Raw genomic sequence first — 21,562 nt, 5'->3', positions numbered from 1 at the left:
CTCTCTCTCTCTCTCTCTCTCTCTCTCTCTCTCTCTCTCTCTCTCTCTCTCTCTCTCTCTCTCTCTCTCTATATATATATATATAGCACACACCACACACGAAGTAAAAGACGTTCAAACAAACAAGAAACAAAGTTTTTAGTTAAGAAATGAAGGCCTAAATAAACGCTTCTCATTATTTCTTACAAAACGGCATACGGTATCACAGAATAAGTGGCCGGACATTTCTTTGAGCAGCAGACTTGGGATTAAAGTGTTTATATATTGATGTCAACACATTGCATACTTCATCCAGGTCTAGGGTAGGCTACTATACTTTAAAATGAATCGATCACACGTTATTGACCATGATCCTCTTTCTTCCATGAGACAGAAATCTACCATCTGGTTTTAGTCATCTAGAAAAATCGTGAAACTGGATACCGCCGGCTGCATTCTTAACCCCTTCGCTGCGCATCCTAAACTTCGTCCGTTCCCGGGAGGACGTCAGGCCGCACCCGTGCGCTTTCAATAAGCAGTGCGCGCCACTGAAATGTCAGAGATGTGAGGAATCTGGCGCGGCGTCGTCCGGGTGAATTATATAGCGGGAAACCCGTAATTTCTCGTGGTGTCTGAACACCACATGGTCTCCAAAGGACCGGAGGAGCTCTTCGGAGGATAAGGTTAAATATTGGGAATGCGGCCAAGGAAGGAGGGAGGGAAGGAGGGTGGTGGGGTGGTGGGGTGTTGTGGGGGGAGGAAAGAGAATGGCCTGCCTTCTAGAGGGTGTTTCCCATACTTGTTTAGGGAAAGTTCAAGGGAGAAGGCTACTTAACGCTGTTCACTAGGAGACGACGAGAGAACCCACGGCGTGATAATAAAACACGCAGAGACTTTGAGAGAGACTGCAGAAGGAGTAGGCTACTGCTCCATGTCGGAACTATCAGATATAGGCCTACATGGATACGATTGAGTAAGAACCGACCTTCCCAACACTCACATTGTATACTAAATAGTCGTCCCTGTTTTATCCTCTTGACGGATTTATAACGATATGGATCGCATGTTATTTATATTAACACACGTGTTCTGACTTCTATAATAAGTGATATTAATAATCTTTTAAATTTCGTTAATAAATTGACAGTTGTAAAAAGTTACCGCCGTCAACGGAGTTAAGTTACCATCACGGTAACTGCAGTGCAGGACTGAGTCGATCGATTTTCTTGAGTTTGAATTACTGCGACAGAATGGATTTTTCGTGTAGTCCGCCAGACAGATCGATACGCCAGGCATGCATTTGTAGTCACATACTTAAGTACCTACGTGTACACACACACGCACACACACACACACACACACACACACACACACACACACACACACACACACACACACACACACACACGCGCGGACAAACACACAAACAGGGACACACACGCGGACAAACACACAAACAGGGACACACACGCACACACACAAGCGGACACACCACACAAACACACACACACACATACAAATTCGTACACAAACACAAGTGGACACACATACACACATGTGAAACATACATACAAACACTTTACATGGCTAATTTGGTGTGTAACTCATGTGCCTCTCTAAGAGATGGAGGTAGGGTCCACAGAGGAAGAGACAACGGAGGAGAAGGACGGCGACGGGCGACATCTCCCCAAAGAAGACCAGGAAGAGGGATCGGGAGATCTTTATCTGACTTCCCTGGGCGACCAGCACCTTCCCATCATGCACTGGGAGGACCTCAGCCTGCGCATCGCGGAGCTGGAGAAACAGGAGCAACAGAAGAGGGAGAGAGCAGAGGTGAGCCCCACACACAGACCCACGCTGACAGGGGTTCTGGGTTTGATTCCCTGTGTTGTGTACTGATGGAACATGACGGGACGGTTGACAGGGGTCCCGGGTTCAATCCTCTTTAATGATGGAATATCAAAGAGTTTTAACAGGGTTCTGGTTTCGATTCTCTGTAATTGCAGAGCTTAACGGTAAGGAATATACACAGGCTTCTGTGTTCGATTCCCTCTGGTGGGTAATGATTGATCGCGACAGTAACCTGAAGGGATTCGGATCAGTTGGACATGTGGTCAACAACTTTTAACATGGTTAGCAGATCTATTCACTGTGTAGATCAATGAGGGAGTCCTATTGTACTAATATAACAGTGGTGTCTATTTAGAAATGTAAGAGCATCACCAGAATAGCAAAGATACAGAAAAGGGGTTCCTCTGAAATCTTGCTAACGTATTGTGTAGTGTATGTTTTGCTGACATATGTTAGGCCTTAAAAGTGTTAAGTTAGGTGTAAGTACAATGTAAGAGCTAGCATTTGAGTGTATTTGGTTAGAAATACCATAGGCATCAATCAGGGAAATACTCTGAGAATATCTGATTCGAGTTGATGGCGCCCGCCACTTTGCCCGACCGTTTAGATTTTAATCCGCTCCCAGCTCATTTCCGACCAATGAGGGAATCCCTTCCCTGATTGGTTACCGGAATCCATCTTGCCTTTCGATCTCAGGTGTGTGAAGGCTCCTCAATGGCGGAGAAATGAATGGAGTGAGGGGGAGTTCTTTGGGTTTTTAATCTTTAAAATCTTGCTCACTTCTGCATTTTTCGGCAACAAAACCGCACATTTAACGGTGTTAACGTGCAAATGATTACAGTACCTGTTAGGGTAGTGGGTGTGTGCTGTGTGGCACAGTGGAGGTTATAGCAGCCACACACACACACACACACACACACACACACACACACACACACACACAAACACACACTGAAGGCACATACAAAGGCCCAAAAACAACAGTGTCTCCTCCTGTTGGCCTCTTCACCCCCCTTGTGACCTGCTTTGGCTATATATAACACATTTCCTTAATGTGTTCGCTTTTAAGTCTGTGCTGCAGTTAGTCCCTTTAGACCCCTAGAGTTAAAAAAACATAAGCGTAAGAATATTATACCAGGCATTGAAGACATAACTCTGTATTGCGGTTGTATAATTCAGTAGTGGAGGCTGACTTCGTATTAAAGTCATGTTTTAGCAGCTGAGGCTGACCCCGTATTGAGGTTGTATGTTTTAAAGGCTGACCTTGTATTGAGGTTGTATGTTTCAGAGGCTGACCCGTATTTAGGTTGTATGTTTCAAAGGCTGACCTTGTATTGAAGTTATACGTTTTAGTGGCTGACCACGTATTTAGGTTGTATGTTTTACCAGCGGAGGTTGACCTTGTAATGAGGTTGTATGTTTTAAAGGCTGACCTTGTATTGAGGTTGTATGTTTCAGAGGCTGACCCGTATTTAGGTTGTATGTTTTAAAGGCTAACCTTGTATTGAAGTTATATGTTTTAGTGGCTGACCACGTATTTAGGTTGTATGTTTTACCAGCGGAGGTTGACCTTGTAATGAGGTTGTATGTTTTAAAGGCTGACCTTGTATTGAGGTTGTATGTTTCAGAGGCTGACCCGTATTTAGGTTGTATGTTTTAAAGGCTGACCTCGTATTGAAGTTATATGTTTTAGAGTTTGACCTCATATTGAGGTTGTATATTTTAGAGGCTGACCTCATATTGAGGTTGTATGTTTTACCAGCGGAGGTGGACCTCGTATTGAGCTTGTATGTTTTAGAGGCTGACCTGTCCTCCGTTGTGTCCCAGAGCGGTAGCTCCTACCCGGGGGAGAGAGAGGAGGAGCGGCGTGGGGAGCTGTGGCGAGCCCCCTGGGGCGACCGGGAGGACGACCAGGGCCGGAGGTGTCGCGTCTCCGTCGTCACTTCACGGTAAAGAACACGACTACACAGAGGGTTTATCATCTTTTAATGCCTTGTGTTTAGAGCCAGTGTTTAAGGGGTTATTATTTATATCTGAAACCTGATAATAAAACAGAAAAAGATATGTATGATTTAGTTACACTTTAAAAGTTTAAAGAGATACACAAAGCATGCTTTTGGATTTCAATAGGTTTCCTATGCATGTGTTGAGGACTGTACAATCAAACTTTTTGCAGGTAATACCAATGGTTGACCTAGTAAGGTAGAGATTGAAATCCAAAAGCATGCTTTGTGTATCTCTTTAAACTTTTAAAGTATAACTAAATTATGCATTTCTTTTTCTGTTTTTTATTCTGTTTGCCATAACAGCTTTAATAGCATACAGGATCAAGTAGCGAAGTTACCACAACAGATGTGTTATTCGCGACCACCTTGTCATTGGACATTTTAACTGGAAATATTGACAAGCTTTTGCCACATGGCATTCCGATTCCATTCTTACTGAAACAGACTATTTCCTTCCTGAGAACGTCAGCTTCATTGGCTCGATGAAACTGAATCTAACTTTGGCTATGCCTGTCTCTTTCTCAACACCAACAGATTTCACAACCACAAGAACCTGCAGCTGTGTTTCATCAACAACAGCGACAGTGATGAAGAGGAGGGCTTCAGCGCCAGGGTCAGTCACCGCTCTCAAGCGTTAGCTACTCACTAACGGCTTCCAGCCTGGCGTGTTCGCACAGGCCGGCGAAAGGGAGAGTGAAAAGGCTGTTGAATACTATGATTTAACGTGTGATTTAATGTGCAGGCAGTTCATTTAATGATGCCAGGACTCTCCTGCTCACAATCTCAGCAAGTCTTGCTTCAAACTGGTTCATTTTTAAATATCAGGGAGCTGGACACAATAGTCCATATTTGACAGATACTAAATATTTTCAGATACCAGATACTGATGTAATACTGCTGACCGGTTGCAGTCAGCCGTGCATTGGGGGGAACGTGGGAAAGTTTGAGTATTTCGACAGAGCCCTCTGCGCACACGCAAGCACACGAACGCACACACACACGCTGCACTGTTAGAAACATAATTCAGAGCTACGTTTGGGTCAGAAACCAACCATTATATCTTTGTGAACACACCATTTCTGTCACAGTTTACAGTTGATAGATCATACTGTTGTTGTTGTTGTTGTTTTGTTGTGGCAGGTTTCCCCGGGGGCAGGCGGCATTGGTTCCCATCCCTCGGGTCTGAAAGACGAGGTGACCGCAGCACTGAGGGCGCTGAGAGATAACCTGGTGGCCGAGGAGAGGGGGAAGGAGGTGAGAGAGGGAGGGAGAGAGGGAGAGAGAGAGAGAGAGAGAGAGAGAGAGAGAGAGAGAGAGAGAGAGAGAGAGAGAGAGAGAGAGAGAGAGAGAGGGGGGGAGGGGGGGAGAGAGAGAGAGAGAGAGAGAGAGAGAGAGAGAGAGAGAGAGAGAGAGAGAGAGAGAGAGAGGGGGGGAGGGGGGGAGAGAGAGAGAGAGAGAGAGAGAGAGAGAGAGAGAGAGAGAGAGAGAGAGAGAGAGAGAGAGAGAGAGAGAGAGAGAGAGGGAGGGAGGGGGAGAGAGGGAGAGAGAGAGTTATGAAGGCACAATAGAGTTAGCCTGGCTTAACGAATGGGCAGACTGATAGACAGGAGATACAGACAGACAGACAGACAGACAGACAGACAGACAGACAGACAGACAGACAGACAGACAGACAGATAGATAGATAGATAGATAGATAGATAGATAGATAGATACATCCATACATACATACATTACATACATTTCTTTCTTAAAAGGACAGAATCTGTATAGTTCTGTCCTTCCCAATCTGTACAGTGTGTGTACGTTAATATTTACGTATAATGTACAAAGATATATGTATATGGAGGCTTCTCCATTGAGGAGAGGGAGGAAGATCCTCCTTAACATTGTTGAAAATAAAAAATGTAGATTGCCCAGACTACTGTAATGAATGAATGCCCTTAAATATGACTACTTTAATGCCTTTGAATATATAATGTTTGTTTCCCTGGGTAAAGGGACATTAGCACCCCCTATCGCCTTTTGACAATTACTTCAGGGAGGAAGGTCCTCCCTCAGCCTCCGTTGACTCCCATTCATTTCCCAGAAAGTACTGGCGGCCGGTGAATAACATGGGTTTCAATGGGAGAGAGGAGGAAAGTCCTCCTCTGAGTGGGTGAGACCTTACAGGGGTCTGATTCGCGCAAAAATCTATTCGCGTTGCGCTATGAACCAATCAGCAGGATCCCTTGCTGGTGAGCAGTGTTGCCAGATTGGGCAGATTTCCCACCCAATTGGGTTACTTTTAACCTCTTTAGGCTGGGAAAATTATCATTGGGCGGGAAATTTACCCAATCTGGCAACGCTGTCGATAACAAACAAACCCGCTCTGCCTGCATTGCCGCTCACGCAAAGCAGGTGATATCATCTGAAGGATAACGAGATTCTAACATTTGCGAATAAAGTGTACAATGGAATCATTGGAAACAGAGGACATTGTTCATGTTTAATTACACAAAGCATTCCATTCATTGAGTTACAGTGCTAAGTTAGCGACCAAAGAAAAATGCAGACCACTTCGCAAAATCGAGATCACCAAAAGTAATGTCAACGTCAGTGTTGTGGGTGCTACATGGTTTACTAGGTACTCATGGCTTACTGGTAGCATTACTAGCAATCGACTGTATTGCTGGCCCTGTTTGCTAATGAATAATTGCAAATCTCCAGCGTGGGCTGTTCATGGTTTCCCTGAAATCTTGATAGGACAACCAAACGCAACCACTAGTGTCAAGTTCACGTTGGTGCTGCTAAGCGACTATCCTTGCTAGGCACCATGCCTATAGATCAGGTTGAATCTAGAATAATGTTCTCGTTCTTTTACTAGTTTGTTACTCTTACCGTTCTGTTTGATATTGTGGAAATTGTGTGGAAAGGGTGAATGATTCAGAGCATGATGCATTTTAAATGGCATCACTTTTGGTCAGTCTTTCCTTAAAACAATTGTTACTGAAAATAAACGTAGCTAAATTACAACCAATAACTTCAGTCATTGAGGGCAAAAATTGGCCCAGATTTTTTTATTTACTTTTACAAATCAAGAGTAGGCCTGATTTGAAAATCGGGCTTTGCATCCTTTCCTTCTGCCCTTGTAGTCCATTTCAAAGACATGCTGCCCACCAGCTTTCAAATTACAGCGATGCCACTGGTGGCTTTGTATCAAATTCATTCACATAACTATCCCTCCATACAATTTTGTAGTTCACCAAAACACCCTGAAACAACTTGAGTCTCACATTCTTATGCCACCATACACCAACAGTGCAAGCAGGCCAATGGCAACCAAGCGCGCAGTCCTTCCTCCCTCACTTTAAAAACTACCAGCCGCCACTATAGATTTTGTGTCCACAGAGCGTTTACGTGAAATTGGAGACCTTATGTGTGTCTGTGTGTGTGTGTGTGTTTCTCTAGCAGCTGGCCAGCGGTAGTATTGTGGCCCAGCGGAAGCATCTGGAACTTCCTGAACTGCACAACTGCTCCATGCAACAGCTGAGAGCCCTGGAGGCATCCCTCCAGCAAGACATACATGGTGCGCACGCACACACACACACACGCGCCGCACACACGCAGACACACACACACACACACACACACTGACACTGACACACACAGGCACACGCGCATCAACACACACACATACACTCGCACGCACCCATCTGTGCGCACACACATACGCACACTCACCCTGGCACACATGCACACACTGTGTCCTGTGTGACAGTGTGACACACAGTTTTCCAGTGACACGTATTCTTTTTGGTGTGTGTGTGTGTGTGTGTGTGTGTGTGTGTGTGTGTGTGTGTGTGTGTGTGTGTGTGTGTGTGTGTGTGTGTGTGTGTGTGTGTGTGTGTGTGTGTGTGTGTGTGTGTTCCCCCTCTCCAGAGCTGAGCTCTGAGCTGGTGTCTCAGCTGCTGGTTAGAGACCAGCTGAGGACCAAGCAGGATGCCATGCTCCTCGACGTGCAGGACCTGACATAGAGCCGGGGGGCGGGACACACCCACCACCTGACCGCGCCCCCCCCCACGCCACTACCCCCCGCCTGCATGGCGGCGCTGAGGGGCTCGCGGAGCAGAAACCCCAGAGGACGGAGACTCCTATTGGTCCATCAGCATACTCGTCTCCCATTGGTCCAGGGAGGTTTTGTTTTTATCGGCAAGTCAAGGCTCTAAAAAACTCTCTGGCTCTTAATTCACCGGCCTCCGGGTGACACGACTAGGATCCACGCTTCAGAAACGGAAAACGTATGTTGTGATACTCAGGTAAACAGGAAGTGACGTAGCCACGGTATCGACTTGGACATCCTGAGTCCCCCAGTGGTGGTGTGGAGCAAGAAGTGAACCGGACACATGAACCCCCAGTGGAGGGGAAAGGAAAAGGCAGGACGGAATAGGGATGCCAGCCACATGGTGGCTCAAACTGTGACTCGTATGGATCTCGTTGCCCATACACACACACGCTATGGACGCCTTGTCGTTTACATCTTGGATACTTTGCACATGTTCAGCAAGAAGATCTAACACTATATTAATATGCACGTGGAGGTCAAACCTATTGAATGAACAGTTTACCTTTCCTCCACATTTTTGCCTGATTCGCCAGCTTGGGACCCTAACTGAGCTAACCACCTTTAGAGCCATGCTCTACGTCATGAGCTTTACAGAGATGGAAAACATACGGTGTACTTGTGCCATACTCCACCCGTTGACCTACAGCTCTCCAGCGGAGCGGCGCGTCCAACCGCGGCAGCGCGAGTGCCTCGCTTTCCCTGCCGAGCCACTCCGGGGACATCCACGGTCCCTACATATTCAGAGACACATGGCGCTGTGTCGTGCTCGGACTAATAAGCTGTGCCTCACACTCTACCTTGTTGTTCTTAATCAGGGAAGTGATGTCACAGGTAATGAGGAAATGAAGTTGGAATAATGAATAACTCAAGTGTTTATGCAGGACAGGACAGAGTGGAGAACTAATAATGGAGGGGAAACAAAAAACATGACAAAGGGAATTTTATTTTTCCCTCCCAAAGAATGCAATAACAGTCTATTGATCTATCGATCAAATGTCAGCAGCTTGTGTTTTATTTTTTATTTTTCCTTACAATTCATGAATTTGCCATGAATTCTAATATGCATAAGTGCCAGGACGAGTTCCCAGTCACCATCCATCGAGACGAGCATATATACAGGAACACTTTCAGTATTACACACCGAACCACACACAACCATCAGTACATCACACATTCAGGCACGCATTTCTGAAAGCCATTATTGTCATTATACTTTATTGTTTACTTATAGTTTGTTAAGTAAAAAGAACAACATCGTTACTATACCGTGTTATAACTACCATGGCTAGAAGTTCTAGTGTGAGAAGCCGGACCCCAATATAAGTCACTTTTAAAGATAATCTGCCAGCTTTGAATAACGCCATGCATTTGAGGCATTCATTATCATGCACAGAAACATCGCTCCAATAACTTGGAGACATACCACATTGTGAGCCAAGGGCTGCTTGAAAGCAATAGATCTCCGCAGTTAAGAGCTATTTATTACACATCATGAGAAAATGAGCGGTTTGGCCCCTGGCCCTATACATCCAGACTGTTACTTTATCTTAGAGGGATCTGAATGTGCGATGACCTTGAATTAACCTTTATTCTACTATTCCTCTGGTCTGATAGACTACATAATGAGAGCTAACTTAAATTATAACATCTTGAGGTTTATATATTTTGCTTATGTATGTTTTATGTAAGTGTAGGTTCTATTGCCACACGCTACAGTATTATGAAGTTACATCAATTATGTTTTACCGGATTTAGGAAGTTAAATTAGGATTTTATGCGATTATAGTAAAACGGTAAACTCCACTCAAATAAAGATTTTGGATAAAGGTTGCAGCCACAAAACAGAAGCTTATCATGGAGTTCATGACTCAAAATCGTAACTAAACTGAATTTAATTGTAGCTCTCCAGGAAGTTTATTTTATTTCATGCTGTATTTAAGGTTATGGAATATAAGGCCACTGTATTACTAGTATTTATTTTTTTATTCAAAGGGAATGTTCAGAAATATAAATTCTGAAAAAAAATCAATGCAATAGCTTATGGTATTGCTTTTGTCGTATGAAAAAACCCAAGTGACCTTAACTTTAATGCACGTTTAGATACATTTATGTGTACTAAATATTAATCGAACTCTGTGACTCAAAACTAAATATTAATCAAATGCTGTGCCTCAAAAGCAACCCCATCTTTTAATCTTGTATCAAAAGTGTTTTCATAACAACATTGACTAACAGGGGAAACCATGACGCTGCTCCATCGTTTAGCCTACGTGGTCCAAGTTGTAAATGTTTTAATTATTAGGCTACTCATTTTGCCATTAGGGAATTTCTTCCTGATCCCTTTTTTGTATTTAATAAATGTCATCCGAATCTTTATTGTTCCTCGTCTTTACTGTGTTTATTCATACCAGTGCTACCTGACGCCTGAGCACACATCTCAGCCGCGTGTTTAAATAAACGGCTCTTAAATCTCTGCTCGTGCCTGACGTGCGCGTCACAATGCGTAACCAATCCGCGCGCCTTTAGCACGCGCGCAGCTAATTAAGCACGAGCCACTAACGGCGGGGGAAACGCTGAGGAGAACAAACAGAATAGAGTAGGACTGAGGGAGAAAGAGAGAGAGAGACACAGAGAGAGAGAGACAGAGTGGTCGTACCTGCAGATGACCATCAGAGGAAAGAACGACAAACAACCGCACGTGGAAGGAGCTGGACAGCAGGAGCCACGCGCAATAGACCGAAGGAGGCAATTAAGAGAAAAAAGGGTTATAGCCAATCGCAGTGTTCGTTTGCAGGGATTGTTGGGATCAATTAAACGCAAAGACGAGGATTTTCTACCTTCACGAAGATTTTCCCTGACTCAATATTTCATTGGCATTCCTCTCAGACACGGGTAGGTAAATAACATGGTAAATAACAAAAAAAAAACTTTTGGACCCAATGTCCAATTTGAGACAATATAACCGATATATTCCAACCACGACTAGGCTAGTTAACGTTAATGCGCAAAATGAGAAGAAATTCATCAAGGATGACTTTAAATTATTAAATTATAATGTCTGCTTTAACGTATTCCAGTTAGGCCTACGGACCCCAGACAGTCTGTTAAAAATAACTAATAATACATAAATAATAATAATTGTTATTATAATAGTAATAATAATAATAATAATACAACATGCTTATGATCAAGTTATGCCACTAAATTGTATTTCAGATCGAAATCAATTTTCCCAATCTTCAGCCGTTCACCAAACAATGGTTTTAACCAGTAGGCTATTGGGCAGGCCAGTCCTAGACGGACAAAGTTTTAATTAAGGCATCGTCCTGTCTGTTGGATGGGTTTGCTGGGCTGCGGAGACGCAGGCTCCATCCCTGCAGCCTGTATTGGGTTACTCTCCTGCAGTTGGTCCTGAATGTACGCTCATCAATTATTCACAGAACCGCTGAAGGGCATAGCAGCGGTTCGAGAGCTTCCACCAACCGGCCCAGATGCTATAAACAGGTTAATAGGAGCCTGGCCCATTATGCTTTTAAAAGGTCATGTTCTGTGGACATGCAGGATGTGTTATAAGCAGAGTGTTCAGTCCATCAGAGCATCAAAAGGTTATCAGCTCATAGATTAATTTGGTGGCCACTGGACTTGTTGGACTTCGTGCAGTGTTTACATCAAACATTAATGGCATGGTTACTAGACATTGATTCCAATGGAAAATGTTATGCTTTTATAGCACAACTTTTATACTTTTGTCAGGAACTTTGTGTGTTAAAGGTATGTGGCAATAATGAAGAGCTTGACAGTGAGCAGGTTCCCATTCATTCATGCACCGGGTACTATGGACTTGAATCCAACCGCAGTTATAATCTGGAACATACTATGAACAAACACTGGGTTTCCGGAAAAAAAAGACAATGTTAATGATTCTGCGAGTAACTGAGCGAGACTTATGCCGCATCAGCAAAACACCGGCACATTGTCGATGAGCGTTTCTTAACTAATGACTTACTCTCTACCCTTTCTTGCCACAGTGCTCTCACTCGTCCAAGACCACCAACGACATGGTCTGAAATCCAGCCGCAGACTAAAAGATAGAACGATAAATAGAGAGATAGATAGATATACAAAACCAATTTACAGACAATTAACATCGAGGTCGTCCATCTTGTCTGGCCTGCAGGGAGCCGAGTAGAGCCAGAGCAGAGGACGATGTGACGATCCAGGACAGGCCAGAACAGCGAGTGGACGATGGGGATGATCAGAGCCTCCAACATCACTGCAACGCCGTACCCCTCCTCCTCCACCGCCTCCTCCCCCACCTCCTCCTCCTCCTCCTCTCCCACCTCCGCCGCCGCCTGCAGCATCGACGAGTCCTACAAATACGTCTTCCTCCCCGTCTGCTACTCGCTCACCTTCCTCTTCAGCGTGACGCTCAACTCGGTGGTGCTGCTGCGCTCCTGCCGGCACCACGGGGGCTGCCGTCGCCGCGGCAACGGCGGCGGCAACGGCGGCGGCGGCGGCGGGCGGCGCTGGAACACCTCCCTGATCTACATGGTGAACCTGGCCACCACCGACCTGATGTACGGCCTGTCGCTGCCCTTCCTGGTGGCCAGCTACATGCTGCACGACCACTGGGTGTTTGGGGACTTCATGTGCCGTCTGGTGCGCTTCCTGTTCTACTTCAACCTCTACTGCTCCATCTTCTTCCTCACCTGCATCTCCGTACACAGGTGAGAACCCCCCCCCCCCCCCCCCCTTCCACGGTGAAAGGTTTGACGAGGAGAGTTGCTCCTGGATCGTGAGTTCTTTGATTGTAGCGATACAGCCTCTCCTATTTGTTTTGGTCCTGCTCTTACTGCGTTTGCCTTAGTCTTCTACCGTTTAAACCCTGCTGTTGTGTTGCTGTTGGGGCTGAGACGAGGTATAATCAGGGGGTATTTTTAGGAGTTCCTATCAGCCTATGCAATGTCCTTCTGGGTCGGACATGAGGAGATCAAGAACCACGATGAATAATTAACAGAGGAGCAATCAGGTGAGTCAGAAGAATGAAGGAAGAGTTTGCCGTGACCTTCTGGCCGAAGTGCCTTGCTAGTCAACAGCCGTTCACGTGGTCCGAGCATCTGAGCTGTAACGAGAATCCACTTGAATGGTTTTGAATGCAAAACCATCCTTTTTTGCCAGTTAGAGTTTTAGACCTAATTCCTAGCGATTTGCGTTTTAACAGCGAGTTATCGGAACTCATTGATCCTCTCTCTAATTCATCACCCATCCCTCCATTGGCCCTGGGGTGTCCCTAGGTACCTGGGCATCTGCCACCCCATGAGGACCATTACCCTGGAGAGCAAAAGGGCCGTGAAGAGCACCTGTGTGCTGGTGTGGCTGGTGGTGTTCATCCTCACCTGCCCCATCTTCCGCTTCGCCCAGACGGGCTTCGTCGCCCGGTCGGACGTCCCGGGCGGGGCGGGCGGGGCCTCGGGCAACGCCACCGGGCTCCCGGAGGGCTACATCAACTGCTGGGACGACGCCATCGACGAGGAGTTCTCCGACTACGTCCCGTACGGCATGGTGCTCCACCTGCTGGGCTTCTTCGTGCCCTTCAGCATCATCGCGTGGTGCTACTCCCAGGTGGTGCGCACCATCTTCCGGACGCTGCGCTCGCCGCCCAGCTCCGTGGGGGGTTACGAGGACGGGGTGGTGTCCGGGGACGGCGGGCTGGGCTCCAGCGGCGCCCGGGAGCGCACCTCGGTGTCCATCTCGGGCTCCCAGCACTCCCACTACATCCGTCGGCGGCGCAAGTCCATCAAGACCATCGTGACCATCACGCTGCTGTTCGCGCTCTGCTTCCTGCCGTTCCACGTGACGCGGACGCTGTTCCTGCTGCTGCGGCGCGGCCAGGCGGGCAGCTGCAACGCCATGAAGGCCGTGTCCATCTGCTACAAGGTGACGCGCCCGCTGGCCTCCTGCAACGCCTGGCTCAACGCCCTGCTCTACTTCCTGACGGGGGACAAGGGCCCCCCGTGCTGCTCGGCCCAGGGGCCCTCGCGGCCGCACCCCGACCGGCGCAACGGGGCCCTCTGGTGGCCCCTGAAGATCCTGAAGAAGGAGGGGGCGGCCGGGGAGGAGGAGCCGCAGGGGGAGGAGAGGGGGGAGAGGAGGGAGAGGAGGGAGAGGGAGGAGAGAGAGATGAGGTTGGAGAACGAGTCCAAATCTTCCAGGGTTATCTTCTAAGAGGATGCACGGCATAAAAGGAAGTGATTGTAGATTATGCTGCAAGGACAACAAAGCAACGGTTTATTAATGGGCCATTAGCACACTATTAGTGATAGCCTTGAGTGCAGGTCAATAACCCCCCTAAATAAACCAGATACAGTCAAGGTAGCGAAGCATGGTCTGCTATAGCGGAGATGGTTTCCTAGACTGGTGAAGCTGGATTTATGTGGCCCTTTGACAGGTGCACTGTATGTTTAATTCATGCAAAGTTGTCGAATTTGATTTAAGGTCAGGCACCCTCCAAGTGTTTTCTGATAGCAAAACAGGTTGAAATGTCAGCTTCAAATTGTGTATCGTGTTCATATGTAACGGCCAGTGTGTGAAAACGGGGACGTCTTTTCATTGGTCCTCTGGTTCAGCTGGAGTTCATACCTTTAGTTTGGAAGTTCCAGGTCAGCACAGCCTTAAGTTGGCTCTGTGCCTTGTTTATGGTTTACATATGTTGTTCTGAAGGCAGCAATTATTAGCCAAGTTAATTATATATCTGGTCATCTGGAGGTGACACATTCGCCAGCTTATTCATAAAAAACACATCCAGTCCTTGCTGAGTCACCTCTTTTTGGCAATAAGGACAGCCACTCTCTTACTACTACAGGACATTTCCTAATGTCCTTTTTGTACATCGCGTTATGTAATTATCTTGATGATCATGTGACTGGGGTTGTCTAATACTGGGTTGTGGAAGCAGGGTATTGTTTACTGCTATGTCCACGACTACTGCTAATACTATGCCTACTACTACTACTACTACTACGTCTACGAATACTGCTACCACTACTACTAAGTCTAGTACTACTACAACGGCTACGACTACTACTACTACTACTACGACGACATGTTATAATTGTTTACTACCAAAATAAAATATGGACTACTCGAAATGTCAGCCTTCTATGAAACAAATACATTGAAAACACATTGATTCCATGTATAGAAATGACCGGGGAAATATCTATAGGATAGTTTTGTGTATCATGTAATAACTTGATAAAAACATGATGGGATCAAGGAAAAATATTGAGAGCAACACATGTTGCATAGGGGTCGAGTAACTTACGGAATTAATTGGGTAATACCTTACAATAAGGATACATTAGGTAACCATTACCGTATTGGTCCGAATATAAGACGGCCTTTTTTCCCCTCGAAATAGGTCCAAAAAAGTCGGGTCGTCTTATATTCGAACCAATACGGTAATTAAAATTAGTGAATGCAGTAATAATATTTAGGATATAGCATTAGCATAGGAGTTAGGTTTAAGGTTAATATGGTTATCAATTTAATAGCTTAGAACATAAGGACACCATTATTAAACATGAACACCATTATTAAAAGATTGCTAGCCCATAAGTTAACTGTTACTTAATGGTTAATTAATGTACTCTTATTGTAAAGTGACCGCAGTGGTTGAACTGATTAATTATTTTAATGTTGGGATTGTACCATTCTGGGTGAAGCAAACTGATGATAATATCAATGATGGGAGATAATAAGTGACTTAATATTGTATATGTATAAAATGATATTGTTTAGCTTCTTAACAATAAAGTCATAATGATGCGTCAGAGAACAATGCAGAAAAACGATTGAATGGGAAGAATTGAAATGTTATTTAAAAAGCTTTTAATTAAAAGTAAATGTAACTGGAAAATTCAAATCCTTTGAGAAAACACAATGAGATATTTAAAATCAAAATAAACAAGACATTGTATATTTGTACCCTATCTGTGTCAACTGGACTCGTATATTGTATAAAATCCTCAGTTTATATTGTATAAAATCCTCAGTTTGATTTGTATAAAATCGTCCCATCTTTTCTTCTTGATTGCTCACAGTTGTTCACAGTTCTGCTGTCATGGATCCCACCAGCATTAGCACCTCATTATGAATCCTACCGTCCCGCACACAACACACTGCCCTCCTCTAGCCCAGACCTAGGGGCACGGGAGGGGGGGGGGGTCAGTCTTTCAGCACCCACTGGGTGTCACTGACCAGCCGGTAGTTGGCCTTGCGGTAGTCCTGCGGGTGCACGTTCCTGCACCTCCACACCTCCTCGTAGAGGCTGCGGGTGACGGCCGGGATGGGGGCGAACCCCCCGTCCCGGGCCAGGTCCTGGCAGTACCCCCACTGCTCCTTCTGGAGCCGCAGGAGGTGCTTGCTGGGCACCCCCAGGCTCCGCTGGGCCTCCATGTGCTCCCGCACCTCCTCCTCCATCTGGGGGCCGGACGGCAGCGGGGCGGCCCCCTCCAGGACCCGCAGGGCGAACTGGACCTGGAGGGGGGAGGGGAGGGGAGGGGTGGGGGGGGTTCAGGTGAGGGACTGCAGACGGACGCCTCTAACACAGGGGATCCCCCGCCTTCTCAGGGCCGTGACCCCCGTGTGGAAGTCTGGACGAGTTGGCGACGGTGTCAACCCCTGACCCGTCGAACCTTTCAAACGAGTATTATTTAACAAAACGTGTTCCGTATATATTTAAGTTTCCTTCGTTTAAACCACCTGTGATCGGATACATAAAGGGTGTGTGCAACGACTGCTCGCGTCACAATCTCGGCCTTTAAAATCGCCCCAACACGCGCGGGGGATCCCCGTGTCCGCGCGCAGCTCACCTGGCAGTGGAAGTGGGGGAAGGGCAGGATGAGTTTGCAGACGCCGATGATGAAGAGCGAGGGGAAGGCGGGGGGCAGGAGGAAGCGATACAGGGGGCTCACCAGCTCCCGCCGGACCTCCAGGCCCAGCGCCGGCCCCCGCAGGTAGGGGAAGGTGTAGTTGTAGCCGGTGCAGAGCAGCAGCACCTGGGCCCTGGTGCCGGAACCGTCCTGAAGGCAAGAACATCTTAGACCGCGAGTTTGGGCGACTAGGAGGAGCGGCTATCGGCTGCCTCTGGGTGGTTTTGTGTTGGATGCATTGTTACTTCAAGCTAGTCATTTTGTTTGATTACACGTATTCTAATACCCTTTATTGAAACGTGCATGGACAAGCATAGATGGACAGCAGGGTCGTGTTTCGGTTAGGTCAGTGTGTTGGACTCCCAGGCAAAAGGTGTGAGTTCTTCTGAAGCCGATCTCCGTCTTCACTGTCTAACCCCTACCTGCTCCTTAATGACCTCTCTGTTTTCACTGTCTAACCCCTACCTGCTCCTTAATGACCTTTCTCGGTTTTCAGTGTCTAATCCCTACCTGCTCTTAAATGCCTTTTCTCTGTCTTCACTGTCAAACCCCTAGCTTCTCCTTCATGACCTGTCAGTCTTCACTGTCTAACCCCTACGTGATCCTAAATAATGTTCCTTCAGTCACCGTTAGTCACTTTTGATAAAAATACCTGCTTCACAACAGATAATAGTTCATCAGAATGAATTAGGATAAATGTCTGGTAACCATGAAAGAGAAGGTTCCGTCTTCGTTGACCCTGGTGAGGGGGGGGGCCTGTCGAAGCCCGGGGGGCAGGGGGAAGGTAAACGGCGGTTTCCCGTGACTCAGAATCACCTGGAGAGAGAAGTGGACACAGCACAGACATATTAAAACTCTGGTTGCAGCACATGTTTACATTGATAACTTGAAGCCAATAGAGAGAGTGAGAGTAGGATGTAAAACAAGGAGTCTATTCTTTGTTTTGCCTGTTTCTAAATATAGACTGTTGACTATGCTTTTAAAAAAGGAACACTGCATATGGTTTTCTAGTGCTTCTTGTGTTGACACAGTGGGTACACAGAGTTGGATTTACAATGGGTTTCACCAGGCACTCGGCCCACAAGTGTAAGGTATTGATTCAAAGCGAAGCGAATGCACTGGGCAGGATAAATAAAGAATATCTGGGCCATGCTTTTACAACTTGACAACCATTCTGTTCATTCAAATGCTGCTTTCTTTCTTACAAACCCCTTACGTACGGTCAGATACAGATACCATTCGGATACAGTTCTGAGATACAGATACCGAAAGGAAATGATTTGTTACATTTACTCAGCTCAAGCCAGGTACATTAAGTTATAAGAATAGAATAAACTAATCCAGCACTATAAAAGAAAAAAAGGCAGCATGAATAAAAAAAAAAAAAAAAAATCACGCCAACCATGCATTAGAACAGCAAAACGTAATAAAATACTCAGTATATATGTAACTGAAATTAAGTAAAGTAAATGTCTAAAGTGAATTCTCAGGTATAACGGCATATCGCTCATGTCTCCCCAAAATTACAGAACTGAGTTCAGATTGACTCCCTCCCCTCCGGTATTGAGAGGAGTCAAAGAGCAGGAGTGCCACAGGAATGAAGGGTTACCAGTGGCACTCCGTGGACCTCCCCACAGCCACGAGGCTGGGGCTGAACGCTACGTCTCTGTTTAGACCTTACTCTGTTGAGCACCCGCTCAAAATGTGCGGAGAGCGTTTGTCAAGGACAGAGAGGAGTAGGTAAATCTAGTCATGGTTTTGGGGCTAAAGTGAGGACAGAGTTTGGTACCTGCGCGTTGGCCCCGGCCAGCTCCATGGAGATGTCCAGCCCAGACGCTCCGGCTCCCAGAACCACTACAGACTGACCCGAGTACGGCTCTGGAACCCTATAGGAGTGGCTGTGCATCACTGTGCCTGCAGCCAGAGAGCGCCAGAGAGAGCACTGAAGTGAACACATTTTTCATGCGTATGGAATAAGGCTACTGAGACTAAATTTCCACACTCTTCATTTCTTATTTTGGTCGGATACATGTTGCATTCTTGTGCAATTCTTGTGTAATTCTTTTTTCGTTTTTTATGTTGCATTATATTTTCTTCAAACTATTCATGATATCTTTTCAACTTGGCAGGGACCATAGTTGCACTGTTGTGCATACAAGTGGAGAATTATCCAGAGATTATACTGGGGATTAGTGCAGGGAGGGACAGAATCCATTTTGTGTGTGTGTGTGTGTGTGTGAGAATGTAGATGATTCACCTTTAAAGTGTTCCATTCCCGGGATGTCTGGAAGGCAAGGGTCTGAATAGTGCCTTGACGCAATGACAAGAAAGGAACAAAGCAGACAAGCATTAACCGTTTGGCTTTTGTAGGTCAGAGTTCACTACACTACATTTGTGTTTCATAACATTGTAACAGAGCCCTTATCTTACCCGCTGCACACAAAAACTGAGTCAAAGCGTTCCATTTTCTGGGATCCTTCCTTATCCGATGACTTCACCTCCCACACAGTCTTAGGCCCCGCCCCCTCCGTCTCCAAGGTGATGGGCTTCACCTCGTCCACCACGGTGCTAAACTGACAAACGGTGGGAAGAATTAGTTCAGAAAGGTTCGAAAGGGTCAGGTAAGATGTACCATTACACTGATAACCGTTTAGGGTGAAAGGGTTCAATTTTCGTTAGTATCCATACATTCATAACCAAGTATCAATGTACAGGTAAAAGATGAAATATAGGTTCATGTATCGCTAAAGAAAGCACCAGCAATGGATTGCAATGGTTAACCCTGTAGTGCTGTATTGCTAAACCATCGAGAACCTTGGGAATACTGCTTCAAACTAGTTTTCCAAAATGATTTGAAAAGTCTTGATAGGTTGGTTGACGTTAGGTGATGGTTTGGGAGGGGGTCGTTAGCATTGGACGGAGAATCACACCTGGATGTGAGGTGTGACCTGGTGGCTCTGGGAGTAGCGCTCCAAGTACCGCTGCACTTCCTGGTGGGGGAGGAAGCTGGGCAGCTGCTCGTCGAAGGGGAAGTCTGGGAACATCATGACCTCTTTGGGAAGGTTCGTCCTGACGGAGAGATGCAATAAAAATCGAATCGTACCTCCATGGATGAGAGCGAATGTACGGTCAGATTCTCCATTATGACCTTTTAATTGAAGAATTTAATTGAAAGAGTAGACTGATGAAAAGTAATCCTAAAAAAAGTAACAAAAAAAAGTATCAAAGTATTTGTTTTCAGATCAACCATTTTAATAACATTACAGAGATACGGAGTAACAACACTCACCTGAGGTTCTTGTACATACTGCTGGGGATGGGATGTCCGTTGCCGTAGCAACCGACCCTTTCCTCGTAGCACCAGGTTCCGCCCACGTTCTCCGTGAGTTCGTAGACCACCGGCGGGTCGTAGAGCGCCGGGCGGGCCAGGATGTGTCGCGCCGCGCACAGACCGGCGGCCCCGGCACCCACCACGGCCACCCGCAACTTGGACATCCCGACTGAGAGCAGAGATGGAGGCATGCGGGCAGAAGCAATGTTCAGCCTTTACATTAATTACTCAGAATCATAGGCCTATCAACCTATCAGTTTAAGTTGCAAACAAAATGCATTTTTTATGAAACGATATTATTTATGAATATACTCTAAAACGCACAGTTCACCACAAGCCTGCGTTTACTTTTCTATAAGGAAAACTAGTGAGGTACCTGAATAGACGTCAGAGTTGTCACCCGTTTCAAGTTCAGAGGACATAGTTTAACGGGAGCTGATGCATTTGTGCGTGTGCATGAGGACTTCAGCACTGTGTTACATGATGTACTCACTACTCACCCACCCAGCTGCAGGGGTAGAGGGGGGAGTATCTGTCTAGTAGTTTGACCCTTGACCTAACCTCGCCTACAACAAAGACGCATTGCTAAACGGTTTGCAACTTTATCCATTGGATGACAATAAGGGTTCGTAGTATTTAGCGAATATTTGTCATGTTTTTTCAAACGTGTGCTACTTTAAACCACTGAGCAGTGCACATGTTCTTTGTTGTGAATCCGCTCATGTTGATGCTAGTCTGAAATCGCGTGTGGATGAACTGGAACATCTCTTTTGCAAGAATCCTACCAGCGTACTGCTTTGTTTCTTTACCCAAATGTGTACTGACGTATACTCCAATGCAGAGCAAATTAAATAAGTTCACATAGTTGTTCTGTGTCACAGCAGGCTACTCTGAATCGGCTATAGGTATCACAATGCTAGTAGCAGCAGTCCCACTTCCTACAATATAACACGTGATGACAAAAGAGCGACACACGCCCCAGTGAGAGCGTATCGAGAAATGGAATCAAGCAAAAAGTGCACATCGCGACATGGTCACATTCTGATCCCATGATTTGAAATGACCCATCTACTCACGCATCTTAAGGGAATCTCAGGCATGGACGATAGGCTCCGAAACAACCTTTAAAGACACGTATTGTGTCGGTTTTGTCCACGGGACTGCTGCGGTCACCCATCAGAATTTCTATGCCATGGCCTTTGGGTAGAGGGTTCCAATCTGTGGTGCCCATTATGCCGCTGGGGGGGATTGCTGACATAAGCGCTTTACGATCAGACCATCAGGGCGAGCATATTACATACATGCATGCTTGCAAACGTGTTAACCCCCCCAGCAATATCAGTAATGTCACTGGAAA

At 46.2% G+C, this 21,562-nt stretch overlaps 3 protein-coding genes across 8 annotated transcripts; 2 read left to right on the top strand and 1 right to left on the bottom strand.

Moving 5' to 3' along the window:
* The first annotated feature begins 702 nt into the window (after positions 1-702).
* im:7136398 (schwannomin-interacting protein 1) lies at positions 703-10,322 on the top strand. Of its 3 annotated transcripts, none has more exons than XM_030361834.1 (7): positions 703-952; positions 1,601-1,812; positions 3,658-3,779; positions 4,371-4,449; positions 4,977-5,030; positions 7,287-7,404; positions 7,758-10,322. In XM_030361834.1, the coding sequence occupies exons 2-7, from the start codon at positions 1,603-1,605 to the stop codon at positions 7,850-7,852; spliced, it is 678 nt and encodes a 225-aa protein (XP_030217694.1). In that variant the 5' UTR covers positions 703-952; positions 1,601-1,602; the 3' UTR covers positions 7,853-10,322. The 3 variants fall into 3 exon arrangements, with proteins under 3 accessions (XP_030217694.1, XP_030217693.1, XP_030217692.1); XM_030361833.1 differs by having other exon boundaries at positions 4,977-5,090; positions 7,290-7,404; XM_030361832.1 differs by having other exon boundaries at positions 4,977-5,090.
* A 165-nt stretch (positions 10,323-10,487) lies between these two features.
* LOC115547503 (P2Y purinoceptor 4) lies at positions 10,488-15,932 on the top strand. Of its 2 annotated transcripts, none has more exons than XM_030361799.1 (3): positions 10,488-10,833; positions 11,970-12,668; positions 13,236-15,932. In XM_030361799.1, exons 2-3 carry the CDS (start codon positions 12,187-12,189, stop codon positions 14,164-14,166), a joined length of 1,413 nt encoding a protein of 470 aa, XP_030217659.1. In that variant the 5' UTR covers positions 10,488-10,833; positions 11,970-12,186; the 3' UTR covers positions 14,167-15,932. The 2 variants fall into 2 exon arrangements, with proteins under 2 accessions (XP_030217659.1, XP_030217658.1); XM_030361798.1 differs by having other exon boundaries at positions 10,489-10,833; positions 12,119-12,668.
* Positions 15,815-21,492, bottom strand: LOC115547506 (flavin-containing monooxygenase FMO GS-OX5). 3 transcript variants are annotated; one of them, XM_030361804.1, is made up of 9 exons: positions 21,282-21,492; positions 20,164-20,374; positions 19,805-19,943; positions 19,305-19,447; positions 19,132-19,184; positions 18,664-18,788; positions 17,586-17,690; positions 16,815-17,027; positions 15,815-16,479 (listed from the first exon to the last, which is right to left on the bottom strand). In XM_030361804.1, the coding sequence occupies exons 1-9, from the start codon at positions 21,283-21,285 to the stop codon at positions 16,168-16,170; spliced, it is 1,305 nt and encodes a 434-aa protein (XP_030217664.1). In that variant the 5' UTR covers positions 21,286-21,492; the 3' UTR covers positions 15,815-16,167. The 3 variants fall into 3 exon arrangements, with proteins under 3 accessions (XP_030217664.1, XP_030217661.1, XP_030217662.1); XM_030361801.1 differs by lacking the exon at positions 21,282-21,492 and adding an exon at positions 20,582-21,166; XM_030361802.1 differs by lacking the exon at positions 21,282-21,492 and adding an exon at positions 20,582-21,184 and having other exon boundaries at positions 16,168-16,479; positions 16,815-17,024; positions 17,583-17,690.
* Positions 21,493-21,562: the final 70 nt, after the last annotated feature.

The sequence above is a fragment of the Gadus morhua genome, chromosome 7 (genome assembly GCF_902167405.1).
Source record: "Gadus morhua chromosome 7, gadMor3.0, whole genome shotgun sequence".
In the NCBI taxonomy this organism is placed as follows: Eukaryota; Metazoa; Chordata; class Actinopteri; order Gadiformes; family Gadidae; genus Gadus; species Gadus morhua.
Note: the sequence above shows the minus strand (reverse complement) of the source record. Positions and strands in the feature narration are given on the sequence as shown.